The sequence below is a fragment of the Balaenoptera musculus genome, chromosome 6 (genome assembly GCF_009873245.2).
Source record: "Balaenoptera musculus isolate JJ_BM4_2016_0621 chromosome 6, mBalMus1.pri.v3, whole genome shotgun sequence".
Lineage (NCBI taxonomy): Eukaryota > Metazoa > Chordata > Mammalia > Artiodactyla > Balaenopteridae > Balaenoptera > Balaenoptera musculus.
Genome location: NC_045790.1, coordinates 66,289,534 through 66,303,011, shown reverse-complemented (window position 1 = coordinate 66,303,011; position 13,478 = coordinate 66,289,534). Strand labels below are relative to the sequence as shown.

Below are 13,478 nucleotides of genomic sequence, written 5' to 3'. Positions count from 1 at the left end.
TTGCTCATGACCCCACGAGAAGGCAGCTCAGTGAAGCCAAGCACTGACTGAATGGGTGAAGGATGCATTGTTATCCGTGGGGCTTGGATGCTTCTGAGATTAAGCTGCTTTGGCAGCCTGCCTGGACCTGACCCCCTGGCCACCACTGTTGCAAGTTCCAAACCCATTGTAAGGCCTGGCCACCTACGCATAAACAAATGTTGCACAGTGAGCCCGGAAGTCCAAGGTAAACACTTTTATTCTCAGTTCTGCCTTCGCTGTCTCTAGTTTTGCAAGCATGAATAAATGGCATCAACAAGAATTCTCTCCCTAAATGTCTTTCAATAAAATTTGTCACCAAACAAGTTTCCTGTTTTTCCTAAAGAGAGTGTGATTTGAAAGTGACCTAACATGAGGCTTGACCATCGCAGTATATCAGGGTTAATCATCCTGCTTCCGTGCCAGTTCCACTCTCACTTGGCAGCAAATAAATAGCCACCCAGCAGATCTGCCCTTCCAGCCAGGGAAAGAACTCAGTGAGGAAGGGAGCCGCGAAGGGTGCGGCGGGCACAGAATCCTGAGCCGTTTCCGCCCACAGCAGGGCAGACCCGGGCAGAGAAGGAGATGCGGCTTCATTCACGGCCTCCAACTCGGGCATCCAAAAGCCAAATGGGTCCGGAATAACTTGTCATTCCCCCTCGAGTGCCCTTGGCCGGCAGAAAGGGGAGCCAAAGAGCGGGAATAAATGTTCTCCAGAGTGCCCCCCTTTCTGAGGAGTACCCAGAGGGGGACCCCTACTCCCAGCCAGGAAACTACAGGGTTAGGAAGGGGATCCATCCCCTCAGAGGCCCTGAGTGCCTTCCAGGGCCCATCTTTCTTCCTGCTCCTCAGGAGCCCGGGCCCCGCAGCTTCACAGGACAGTCTCTCGGATGACGCCAATGAGGCTGTGTGGCCTCTCAGCCTCCGCTCGCCGGGGCCTCCTCTCGGCTCTCGGCCTCCCCGCGGGGACAAAGGTGCTCAGATCTCCGCAGCTCCGCAGGTGCAGCAGACCAGGCTGTCTCCTCGAGGGCAGCACGAGGGCCCTGGAAGTGCTGGGCTGCATCGGGGCCATGATCTTTGGGAGAATAAACAGGGTGACAAAGAGGTTAAGCTTCACCAGATGTGGTCCTCAGACCTGCCTCCTACATTTATCCATGTAATATTTAGTTTAGTTGCCTTGGGAAAGAAAAAAGGGTGTTTTCCCAAGATGGAACCCACTTGGAATTCCAGAGAGTCTCTTAACATGTTGGCTCTTTTCTGAAGTTCCTAAGAAATACCCCAAATTTTCTATTGTTTCAGCTGTAGACCTACCATGCTTAACTATTTGTCTATTGCAATTTCCTGCTTTATATTTTACATTCTTCTCATCACTTTTTTCCCAATTTCCCTGTGGTCTAAGCCAGTGATTCTCACTGGGTCTGCACATCACGAGAGGGGAGGGGAGCCTGTCAGAAAAGTAGATGCCCTGCTCCCCCCTAGCAATTCTGACATGGGAATCTGGAATGGGGCTTGGGCATCCGTATTTTTAACAAGAACTCAGGTGATCCAGATATACTTGAAAATTGTATAACCACCGGTCTGCTTAAGTTATAAAATGTCAGCTAAAACTAATGATGCTTCTAATTGATCTGATAACTCTTCAATTAAAAAAAAAAACATGATAAACAACATAAAGACTGGCTAATTTATTTGTAAAAGCTGTTAAGAATGTTTCTACTGCTAGATCTATTTTGTAATGCAGCACATACATAACTTTAAATATATCACATAATAGCAAAAATGGGCAATCCCCAATCCAACTGAGATTGATAAGAGGAGAACTGCTGTGTACATACAGTTTTTAAAATTAAACAGTCATGTCTGTATGACCTATATTGCTGTTAGCACGTTGGGAAAAACTCAAGTGCTTCATTACCATCTAACATCACAGAACAATCACTGGGATGTCTTTTTGTTTAGTTTCCACCATTCTGAGAATTTAAGGTCATTAAAAGGTTAATCCCCCCAAAAGATGGGACATCAAATTTTTCTAACACTTTGTTATTATATTTGTCTTTAAGGCTGTCTTTGTTTCCTGAGTAAGAAGAAAATTCCAACATTCATAGATGTCTACTGTTATTACATGGTAAGTTAGGACAAGCGGTTTTGATATTGGTAAAAAATTAAAATGGATATAAGAACACATCCCAATAATACTAGAGAAGGTGAAAATGTGCAAAGCTGGGTAGAGTCAGAAATAAAAGCTCCCTTGCCCTTGTCCCTGCCTCCTTCTGTCTGGGGGATGGTGTGGCATTATACCTCACCACTGGGATCCAGTTCTGGAAGCCCCGGCAGATGGCCCAGAGTCTACTGCAACAATCCCTGTACCTGAACTTTGATCCAGTCTGTGCACAAAGACCTAGCAAACATTTATAGTGATAGCATCTGTTGAACTATAAGTGCTTGTTCTTTTTCCCCAAAGCTATTTTCCATCAAGCAAGACTTCGCAGAAGGTCCAGACCAACAGCTCTGCAGATGCTCCAGCTCTTACCTCACCAGAACTTGGCAGCTCCAAATACTTGCTTCTGTTTATCAGGCAATTGGGGTGAACAGAGGGAAGGAGGCAGGGAATGACATCTGGAGGAGACCAGGGACATGTGCGTGTAAATCTCTCTCCTACACAGGCTACCAACTGGAGCCTGACCTAGGACTACTGGTTGACCACTTTTTTAGAAAGCAAACAACAAAAGGGCCCATGGTTCATGTACCTCTTCACACGAGTAATCAGACTGTTCTGCTCCCCACAGTCCCCTGAGGGATGGGACAGAATCTGGCTTCTGGCTTCTGTAAGAAGAGGCCAGCAGGTGGGAAGGGGAACAGAAAGGAAAGTGAGATGGGGATTTGTTCAATCTGCCTGAAAAACGTACCTAGGATCCAGTATCTGGCAATGACCCTGAGAATCAGGCCAACTCAACGCAAGAAGTATTTGATGGGCACGTAATACCCACAGGCACAGCCAAGTAACACCTATGAGCCACTGTATACTGAGTTCTCCAAAGGCCACCCCACAGACGTGGAGCTACAGAGCAAACACCCAAAAGGTAAACGCTGCTTTTGAAAGAGGTGGGTGAGGAAAGCTGCGACCCATCTCATCAGAGGGAAATTCCATTCACTCAGAGATATGGGTGTAGAGACCACTTAGTCCAACACTTCACTTTAAAGATGAGAAACCTGACACGCAAATGGAATATTTACGTGCCCAGTTTTATCTTTTCACAGGCTACTTATTTGGGGATTGCCGTGTGTTTTTTAATAAATGGAAAGGAAAAGATGTTTGTTCCTTTAAGTCTATCAGCTTAGCTAATCTTGCCAAACATTTCATGGGAATGTGAACGGCTCCCAGAATCTCGCCAGTATTAAAATTCACATATGTCCATCATTGTCGAAGGGCTGAAAAAACATGCCAGATCAAGGGAAACGTTCAACTTAGGAAATGGAATGTTAAATGTACTCCACACTGCCCATAGCCCTTGCTTTCATCCCTGGGCTGCTCCCTTTTCTTTTTCCAAGCATGCTTCCATATCTCGGAAAAATCGGTGTCTCTTCTCTTGGGCCAAGAAGGCTGTGGCAAAGTCACCACATGTGAAAAGAAAGCACGCAACTTCCTCCTCTCCTTCCCCAGACCTCTTAACCCCATTCCCCTTGATACAGTGACCATGAACTTTCTGTGCCTTTGACAGGAAACCAGAGAAGCCGCTTCAGCTGTTATGGAAACAAGTCATCTGATTCATGCCTGATATTAATAATAAAACTACCTGTTCTAGAAAACTGGCACTTGTGATGGCTTCCTCCATGTGCTCCTCATCGGACTTCAAAACAGATTTAATGTTTTCTACAAGTTCATGGATGTCCGGGGTCATGCTGCAGGAGGACTGCTCCAGGAACCTCGCCACCAGCAGCTTGGTGTCCATGTAAGATCTGTAATCTATTAAAGACCTCGGTCTGCATCTCAAAGCTCGAGATCTCAACCCTCTTCTCAAGGTCACCGCAGCCAGGTCTGGTCTTCCCTCAGTCTGAGTCGCGGCTTCACAGCTGAGCACAGGGATGGCTGTGGGCAGAGACAAACAACACGTACCTTTTGGCCAAGCCCCGTGAACACACATCTGTACCTGAAACAGCACAAACCACGAAACTCCATGTGGAAAACATGTGACAAATGCTGACGGCCATGCACATCTTGCTTTTCCTCTTGCAGGAGGAAAAAAAAAAAAAAACCCCAACAACTATGACACGAGCTTATTCCATGAAGTGTAATTTCAATAGCACACGTCCCCCAGATATTTTATTGTGCCACATAAAACACAACCATCAAGGTAGAGACAGATGACAGAGAAGAGCATCCAGAATGCAAATCATGATGGAGCAATGGTTTCATGGGGTGATCACCAATATATAGGGATGGTTTGGGCAGGCAGAAAAAACACGGTTGACTGATGGAAGAATGTTCCGGGGAGAGGATGAAGAAGCCACTGGAAGAGAGGAACTGAGGAGAGACGAGACTTGTGGGATGAATGGAATGCTCTGCTCACATTGACTGTACCTTTGTCCTAAACATCCTCAGGGGCACTGTACTGACTTATAGTATCGATGTCACACCATGGCTGGGAGGTGGCGCTAGGGCTGACTATTACAGAAAGAGAAATCTAGTGCAGAAAAAGTACACGTCATTCTGGAAGTCAACAGAGGGCCTGGGAAATCCACCACAGGCTAATTTCCACAACTACTACTTCAGCAAGGGTATAAGGACTGGCAGAACATTACTGCACTGGCAGATGGGTGAAGTGAAATCAGGCCTGGTCTCCACATGTTCATAAGCCAGCCAGCAGCCTTCAGTGTACACGACACTGGAGATTTCAGTCTGTGAAGGTCTGACAAGCAGGAATTTAGATATTCAAGGAAGAAGGGAGGCAGGGGGTAGGAAAACAGGTGGAGGAAGGGGAGCATTCCTTTTCCTCTGGAGAAAGGCAGGCATGAGGAGTTCTAAACAGGGGTTGGCAGCCGTCTTCCTCGGCTGCCACGTGCACATCACAGAGAACCTGACTCTTCGGGGAACACTCACTACAGACGCTCATGTGTGAGGACAGAGTCAGGGACTCCACTGTCACTTGAAGGCGACCTGGTCCCTTCCACAGCAGAGGGCTCCAACGGGTAAACACGTGTCATCCTTGCCCCTACAGCACTGCAGAAGGGGAGCGGGTTCTGGAAAGATCTCGTTAAGCTGTGTAGACAGCCAAGTTCCTGTGGAAGCTGCAGGTGGCCATCCCGAGTCCTCAGCTTGCCAGGTGGGGCAGAGGACCCCACGGTGAAGACAGGTCCGGGGAGCTGAGCGGCCAGAGGGTGGTCAGTCCCGGGCAGGACTCCTCCCCGCTCAGAAGCCGCTGGAGAGACAAGAGGAGTGTTCCCTCTGGCTCCCACACGGTCAGTCCAGAGCTGTAGCAAACAACACAGGCTGTCAGGGGGACAGAATACAACTAGGAGGTGACATGGGGCCCGGGACGGAGCAGGACCAGAGGGTCTGCAAAGCTGTGTTTGCATAGAGCTTGAAGACAACATAGGCAACTTGTTAGAACAGGTCACCGAAAGAAGCCTGTGCTGGTGGGATTACAGACTTTCATTTTCTTCCTTTATTTCCTCTATTTTTTACAATTCTCTACAAGGAAGAGGTATTTGAAGATGTTCAGGCAGTCATATATTCAGAAAAGAAGATTCAATGTCATTTTCAGTTTAAAATTTTTTTTAATCAAAAAAATTGTGGGGCTTCCCTGGTGGCACAGTGGTTGGGAATCTGCCTGCCAATGCAGGGGACATGGGTTCGAGCCCTGGTCTGGGAAGATCTCACATGCCGCGGAGCAACTGGGCCCGTGAGCCACAACTACTGAGCCTGTGCGTCTGGAGCCTGTGCTCCGCAACAAGAGAGGCCACGATAGTGAGAGGCCCGCACACCGCGATGAAGAGTGGCCCCCGCTCGCTGCAACTAGAGAAAGCCCTTGCACAGAAACGAAGACCCAACACAGCCAAAATTAAATAAATAAATTAATTAATTTTAAAAAATAATAAGAAATTGCAGTGAGAATTATAAATACTATAACAAAGACACTGTACATAGTACCTTATAAAAAAATTGTAACTATTAAAATTTAAAATTATTCAAATAACATCTATACACAAACTCAAAACAGAAAGGGAGAGAGATGGAGTGTGAGAGCGTCACTCTATCCAAAGTTCTTAAAGCAAGGTCGATTTAAATAATCCAATCTACTCATACACAGTAAAAAGATAACTAGTGTTAAATTACAGAAGAGGGGGTAAAAAATGCACCCCTTTGACTTTTTCCTGGAGAGAGAATGTTCATTCTCACACGACTGTGAGCATCTAGGAATCAGAACTAGGTTTGCACTACCTTCTTCGTGTGGTACCCAGCACAGTATCACGTGCAACCAAACGCTTCTGATGACAGTGACTTGACAAGAAAAATTCTTACCAGCCTTAAAAGACATGGTCGATGTCTATCCTTAACGTGCACACAGAATACCTGATTTTCCCAAGACCTGTTAGCTCCCTGCAAGCTCTCTCTTGAACCACAGGGCCTTGGGTGGCCAGAGCCACTCGGCACCTATAAGCAAACAAGCACAGCGCCCTGCGAAGAACTTGGGAAATGACATCACCTCTCTCTGCAGAATGATGAAGCACAGGGTCACTCTTGGATCTTGTCCTCAGGGGCTGGAGGGCTCTCCAGCTCCTCGCCGGACGTAGCTGGCTGGAGCTGGGAGTGGACATGGATGCGCTTTCTTCTCCAGGTGTGTTAGGAATGTCCCCACCTGATTTTTTTTTTTTTTTAAAGAGGAGAAACAGAAATCATTTCTGTTCAGCTGGCGCCTTCAAAATGTTGGGCAGGAAACACCTGTGAGCCCAAACCTTCTGGGACAAGGGTAATACAGTTCATAATATTTGCTTAGGCTGTGGGCCCAGTGAGCTTTTATCTTGCAGCACCGTGGGAAATGCTGCCTCCTCAAACTACCCCTCCACACCTAAAACAAACAAACAAAAAGCTTTAAATCCAGGAGCAGAAGAAGAAGCCATGCTAAAATGCCTAAAGGTGCTTAGCGTGTTCTCCAGGGGAGCAGTCTGGTGCAGCACCGGAAAGGTCCTAGCCGTTTTACCCTTTCTGACAACTCAGGCTGACCTTGATCAGGTGGACGGTAATACCGGTACAGGTGGGGTGGCTGGCCTGGGGCTGGAGGCCAAATGCAGGCAGAGGGTGTGTCTGCGGGCTAGGCTGGGAAACTCCCGGAAAGCCAAGCTAAAGAGCCAGTGGCCACTAAATGAATCAGTCAAGCCACTCTGGAACTGGATGACTGCTGTTCAGGAAAATAAAGTCCCATCATTTGTGAGCCTGACTCGTGGTTTGGGAAACTTTTTTAAGAAATGGAAGAATTAAAAACATACTTAGGAAACAGAACTCTGCTGCATAATTCTACTTAAGATGGAAGGTGAACAGAGCAGAAACCCATTCTAAATGGTGCTGCTGAAAAATTACCTACACCTAAAATAGCTGAAAGTTGATCCATTATTTATCACCATTTGCAATTTTGTCAGGTGGACAGTTCTCTGGGCCATTTAAAACCTCTCCAAAGAGAGAAAGCGGTAACAATGTTCCCTTACGTTACAAGGATAACTGTAAACTGACTCTAGTATTTAATGCAGGATTGCAAATCAGCATTCAGTACATGTGAAGGCAGTATGGCCTGGGTCCTTGGTTATAAATGAGCAGATCACTCTGCAATAGGTAAAACTCTTTTTGTGCCTTTACAAGAGCTTATCTTATTTTAACAGGAGAAAAAAAAAAATCTTAGATCAGAAAACACAGGAAAACCAAATTAAACTCTGTAATCCATTTCTGAAAAGTCTGGTTATTAATAAAAGATTCTAAAGATATCTTTATTTCTGTTCACATATTATTTCCTACTTGTAAGCCCTAAGAGTTGATAATATTTTTATACTCAGAAGAAAGGATATAGCTTGAACCATTTGCTCCAAGATTATTTGACCTCCAACAAAATATCGTACAGATGATTATTTTACCATTTTTAGTCTATTGAATCATGAGTTTGGGCAGCAATAATGTATTTATTACCTTGAGTCACTGGCATGCAGATCGGTTCCAAAGGGCTGGTGGCAGCTTCTGATCCTTCTGGCATTTGGAATGAAGATCCCTGCAACAAGGAAAAAAGAGGGTTGTCTGTTGATATTCAACTCAACCATCATCTGGACTGGAGTGAGCCTGAAAAGATCTACAGGGCATGGTCCCTTCCCCACCCCGCTCTCTGTGTGGCTGCTTTTCCTACTTGCCGTCAATGTACCAAAGAGAAACTCTATGGACAGTACCTGCTGCTGGTCCGTCTGGCTCACCACAGCTTCATAGGGAGGCGGGGGTTCCAGGGGACAGAACACTTCCACGCCTTTGATTCGCGCTCCGTAGATATGCGGCAGTGGTATAACATCAGGACCAACCATCCTAGGAAGAGCATCCTGGCATCAGGAAGCATGTCTGGCCATCTGATGGTAGTGGCTCCAGCATACTGGCCTTTACCTCTAGAGGGTTATCCACTGACAATGGGGAAAAATCACTCGCCACTCCATGCTACAACCTCCTGGTCCAGGAGCAGGGGAATAACCTAAGCTGCTCTCTGATGGAGTGCCCAGAATTCTTAGGCAAGTGACAACATAGAAAACGCAATACCATCATTCCTTTTAAATTTGCTAGTCAGAAAGCAAACAACAATCCATAAGAGACAGAAAGCGAATTAGTGGTTGCACAGGGGCTTGGGGAAAGGGGGGAACGGGGAGTGACCACTTAATGGGTACGGGGTCTCCTTGGAGGTGAGGAAAATGCTTTAGAACTAGACGGAAGTGATGGTTGCACCATATTGTGAATGTACTAAATGCCACTGAATTGTACACTTTCAAAAGGTTAATTTCATGTTATGTGAATTTTACCTCAATAAAAAAAAACCAACTAAGGATTCAGGGAAACTCAATTATTTGTTACATTAGTACATGACAAAAGTTTCTTGCCTGGGTTTCCCTCATGTCTGATTCATGGTAGAAACTCACTATTTGTTAAATAAATGTTTGAAATAATGAATACATTTTTCAAAAAAAAAGTGAACAACATCACAGCTCAGAGACAAAGCAGCAATGCTGCAGGAGGAATCACAGAGTGCCTCTTCCTAAAGGTGGTCATTCAACAAACACTGATGGAGCGCTTGCTGTAGCTGTGGCTGTTGGCCTGTGGGTGAGAGACCTTTGATAGCAAAAAACAAAAACAAAAAACCCACAAGATATTCCGCCCGCATTCACAGAAGGTTACACACACACACAAATTATCTAGATAACAAAGAACCTAAATTTGAAAATGCCAGTTAAAAATACATGAAAGTTTGTACCTTATGACAAAACTTCCAGTTATAAAATACATGCAGATAAGTCCTGGGAATGTAATGCATGGCATGGTGACTATGGTTAATAATACTGCATGGTGTATTTGAAAGTTGTTAAGAGAGTAGGTCGTACAAGTTCTCATCACAAGAAAAGAAAAAACTTGTAACTATATGTAGTGATGGGTTAACTAGATTTATTGTGGTGATCATTTTACAATATATACAAGTGTTAAATCATTACTTGTTTACCTGTAACTAATACAATGTTATATGTCAATTATATCACAATTTAAAAAATACACAGAAGACCATAAAAAACTGTACTCAGGCCATGAAGTGTTGGAGAATGAAAAAAAAGATAATAGCAAAAGTTTAACATTTGTTCTTGAAATGCAAAAATGGACATAAACTAAAGGAGATTGATGAAAAGACAAATTCTGGGGCCAGCTGCCTACAAGGGACTGCTTTTGTTTTGTTTTGTTTTGTTTTGTTTTAGAAAGGTGCTCTCTGCATTTATGCTTGTTTCATTTGTGCCCATTTACAAAAATGCAATTGGTGGAAGAAAAAAATTGAAAAAGATGTGATATTCTGTCTTCCTAACAATAAAACTTCTGGAATTCTGGAATTTAGAAGGATGAGACTCCTATAGCCTGAATGAAAAAGTGAGAAAGTGCTCCCCTTTTTTCCTGCATCTTTATTCATAAACAAGACTCTCAGCTCGTGCTTGACCTGAGAGGGAAGGAGAAGGTCATGTGCTGACACCCCAGGCAGGGATGCGTGCAGGCTCAGCACATCCGAGGAGAGGCACCTGCAGGAATGGTCCCTCCCTAGCCTGGCTGGGAGGGGTTCTGGTAAAGTCATCAAGAAAGGGATATTCTTGTCCCTTAGAGGAGGACTTGCCCACGGGTTTCACGCCAGCTCTCCATTCCAGCTGAAGCTGTTTAAGAACTATAAAACACCAAGTGACTCCAGGAATACAGAGCCTTCGTGGACCTGACTTTGAAGACTTTCCTGACCAATGAACAAGGCAACTTGTTTTACTCACTGAGACCTATGCACTCCTTCCTTCGGCTCCAGAGGGCCAATCTTTAATCCCTAATTAGCATAATCCTGTAAGCATCTTTCCGGCACTTACAAACCCTTGCCTGTCCCCCCTCAGCCAACTCCCCATGCGTTTCTTCACTGCAGTGCCCTTGCCTGGGAAGTTCATCCCCCAGCTTTGCTCGTTAGCTCTGGTGCTGTATATTTCATATTCCCAACCCACTGGCTACCTGTGTGTTCCTGTAGAAGAGAGAGGGCTTGCTTAGGGCCAAGAAGTGGGAGGAATGGGCTCCACTTTAGATCCCAAACTACTACAGAATCTCTTCAAGAAGGAAAACTGGGGGGAGAAAGGGGGTACACTTTATCTAAATTGGCTGCAAAATGAATGGCTTCTATGGTGGTTATTACAATGACCAGCAAAGCCTCATTTAGATGGAAGATGCTGCTACAGTTGATGTAGAAGGAAAGTTCCTTTCCTATTAAGCAACTTTTCCTTATTTGTACCGCTTTTGGGTAAATAAGGATCCATGGAGGGAAATAGGTCTGTTTGCTACAGGTTTTGTTCGTGATCCCTTATGGTACTCAACCCAGCTATAGAGGAGAATCACCCAGGAGGGTTCCTAAACTGGGCATGGCCCAGGCCTTACCTCTAGAAACTCTGCCCTAGTTGCCTGTGGTGGGGCCCACATATCTGTACGCTGTCAGTGCTCCCAGGCGGTTCCAAGGCACAGCCAGGACTGAGACCACTGCTAAGCGAAATGGATTATGGTGGCTGAAATCAAAACCCTGTTATATCTGGGAAAGGTGATCAAACTTTTACTGAAAATGAGTGTCTTTAGAAAACTGTTGCCTGATAAGGTAGGGGTAAGATTAAGGGCTAAATGTTTCTTAAGAGTAAGAAACATGCCAAGAACATCTGAAACCATGCAACTAACAATGGTAGAGCACGGTCTAAGCTTTTGTTTTTAGAAAGATCTTTTTAGCCCATTATCTCATAGCAATCCTCTCAGGAGTCATGTGACAAGGCAAGTGAATGAGGAAACTGAGGCTCAGAAATGGTAAGAGATCCACCCAAGGTGACCCTTTTAAGAGACTCCAGAGCCTGGGCTTATTCAAATTCATCCCAAAGTCTCTAGGAAACCTTCGCTGGTTCATGCTCATGAGATCTGAAGATGAACAGGAAACCCAAACAGATCATGCAAAATACGTTCTGCTTTGATGCTACAAATAGGCCCTGAGAACTTATCCGAGGCTGATGGAGCAACTAATATGACCTTGACCAAAGAACGATCCTCCTCTGTGTGCTGAGAAAGCTTGGCCCTTCCACGGGGCACATGTTGGTAGGGGTGTGGGAGTGGGGAGTGAGGCAGGGTCACCCAGCCCAACAGTTGAGCACAGAGTCAAGCCTAGGCACAGCCCAGCTCCACTTGAGCTTGGGTTTTGAAGTTCGTTTGGAAAGGAATTGGGTGGGCCTTGTTGCTTTCACCTTTAAGAAATGCCCAGGTCAACCTGGCTCCCATGCGCTCATCTTCAGTTTTCTCTAGCAGGTAACATCCCCACAGTATAACCAGGTCCACATTCACGAAATACGTGGGAGACTTTCCTTTTTGACTCCTGGCTCAAGCCAATTTCTGAGACTGGGGGACTCCCTGAAGTAGAGGAGATGGGGTACACAGCCCCCTCCTGTACTTACAAATTGATTCACAAAGTAGACAAGCATCTTTGGATAGAAGCCTTGACTGCAATCAGGCTTCTATTTATGAGAGTAACTTGAGAAGCCCTTTTTCAAGGAGATACCAATGCATGAAATGGTTGTATTTATAGAAGTTAAATAAATAAACCTCTTCTGAGAGGTCCTAATACCTTACAGGAAAAGGGGAGCCTGTATTGCATGAAAACTCTTAACATAACTGATTGTGGAAATATTAATGAAAACATCTGTTAATATTCTTGCCTGCCTGCTTATAAGAAAGAAAATTACCAATTGGGGTTAAACAGCTAGTGTCTCTGATGTTGATTTATACTGAGAATCTAGCAAAGTCAGTCAAATTTAAAAATATCTCTGATAGAATATGTATCTAAAGGTGAATAAATTTAGCCATTTAAAAAAGGAGAGTGGGCAAGGGGCAGGGGGGGAGACAGGGGCATGGGATTAAGAGACACAAACCACTATGTATAAAATAGATAAGCAACACAAAATATTGTACAGCACAGGGAAATATAGCCATTGTTTTGTAATAACTTTAAATGGAATATAACTATAAAAATATTGAATCACTATGTTGTACACCTGAAACTAACATAATATTGTAAATCAACTACAATTTAAAAAATATATATAAAATGTTAAAAAAGAAAGTGGGCTGCACTCAGATATTGGTAGAATTTTAGAAAATGAGGCTATTTGCCCATTGGAGATATGAGCTAGTGCTCCAGGTATATACTTTAGGCCAAGCATTCTTTTTCTCTCAAGGGTGTTCTGCATAACCCCCTCCCCCATGTTCCTCTGGGAAGTTCTGGTTGGTAGAGCCCTTGACGACAAGCTTGTCTGTCTTCTTCCAACTCAGATTTGGCCAGGGGCTGGCTCAGAGCTCAGAGGGGCAACTCCAGGGATGCACCCAGATCCCCAAAGACCCACAGTGATAAGCATGACTATGGAGGTGCAGAGAAGAGAAAGGAAAGAGAGAAGAAGGACGGGGGATCCCACAGGTCAGCACTGCTTCTAAACCCACATGAGTTACTTTCCCTTTCTGCCACAGCATGAAATTAAATGTCTGTTGCCTCCTCTTAGGTCAACCAAGTGCTCACCCACACCCTCAGAGAGCCAAGGAACTCTTCTTGAAGACGGCATTTCTCTCCCCAGCCATGAAGTAACAGGCACTTTTACTGTCCTTCAATGTGCACTCTGCAGACAGCCTGAGACTGGGCTACATTTTTAGC

At 45.0% G+C, this 13,478-nt stretch overlaps 1 protein-coding gene across 3 annotated transcripts in view; it reads right to left on the bottom strand.

Moving 5' to 3' along the window:
- Positions 1 to 216: 216 nt before the first annotated feature.
- FAM189A2 (family with sequence similarity 189 member A2) overlaps positions 217 to 13,478 on the bottom strand; it is a 61,473-nt gene continuing 48,211 nt past the window's right edge. For all 3 annotated transcript variants that reach the window (XM_036856105.1, XM_036856106.1, XM_036856107.1), the window contains 5 exons: positions 8,443 to 8,572; positions 8,192 to 8,270; positions 6,723 to 6,875; positions 3,813 to 4,105; positions 217 to 1,093 (listed from right to left, as the gene is read on the bottom strand). In XM_036856105.1, coding sequence (XP_036712000.1) covers positions 890 to 1,093; positions 3,813 to 4,105; positions 6,723 to 6,875; positions 8,192 to 8,270; positions 8,443 to 8,572 — 859 coding nt within the window. In that variant the 3' untranslated portion in view covers positions 217 to 889. The remainder of the gene's footprint in view (positions 1,094 to 3,812; positions 4,106 to 6,722; positions 6,876 to 8,191; positions 8,271 to 8,442; positions 8,573 to 13,478) is intronic.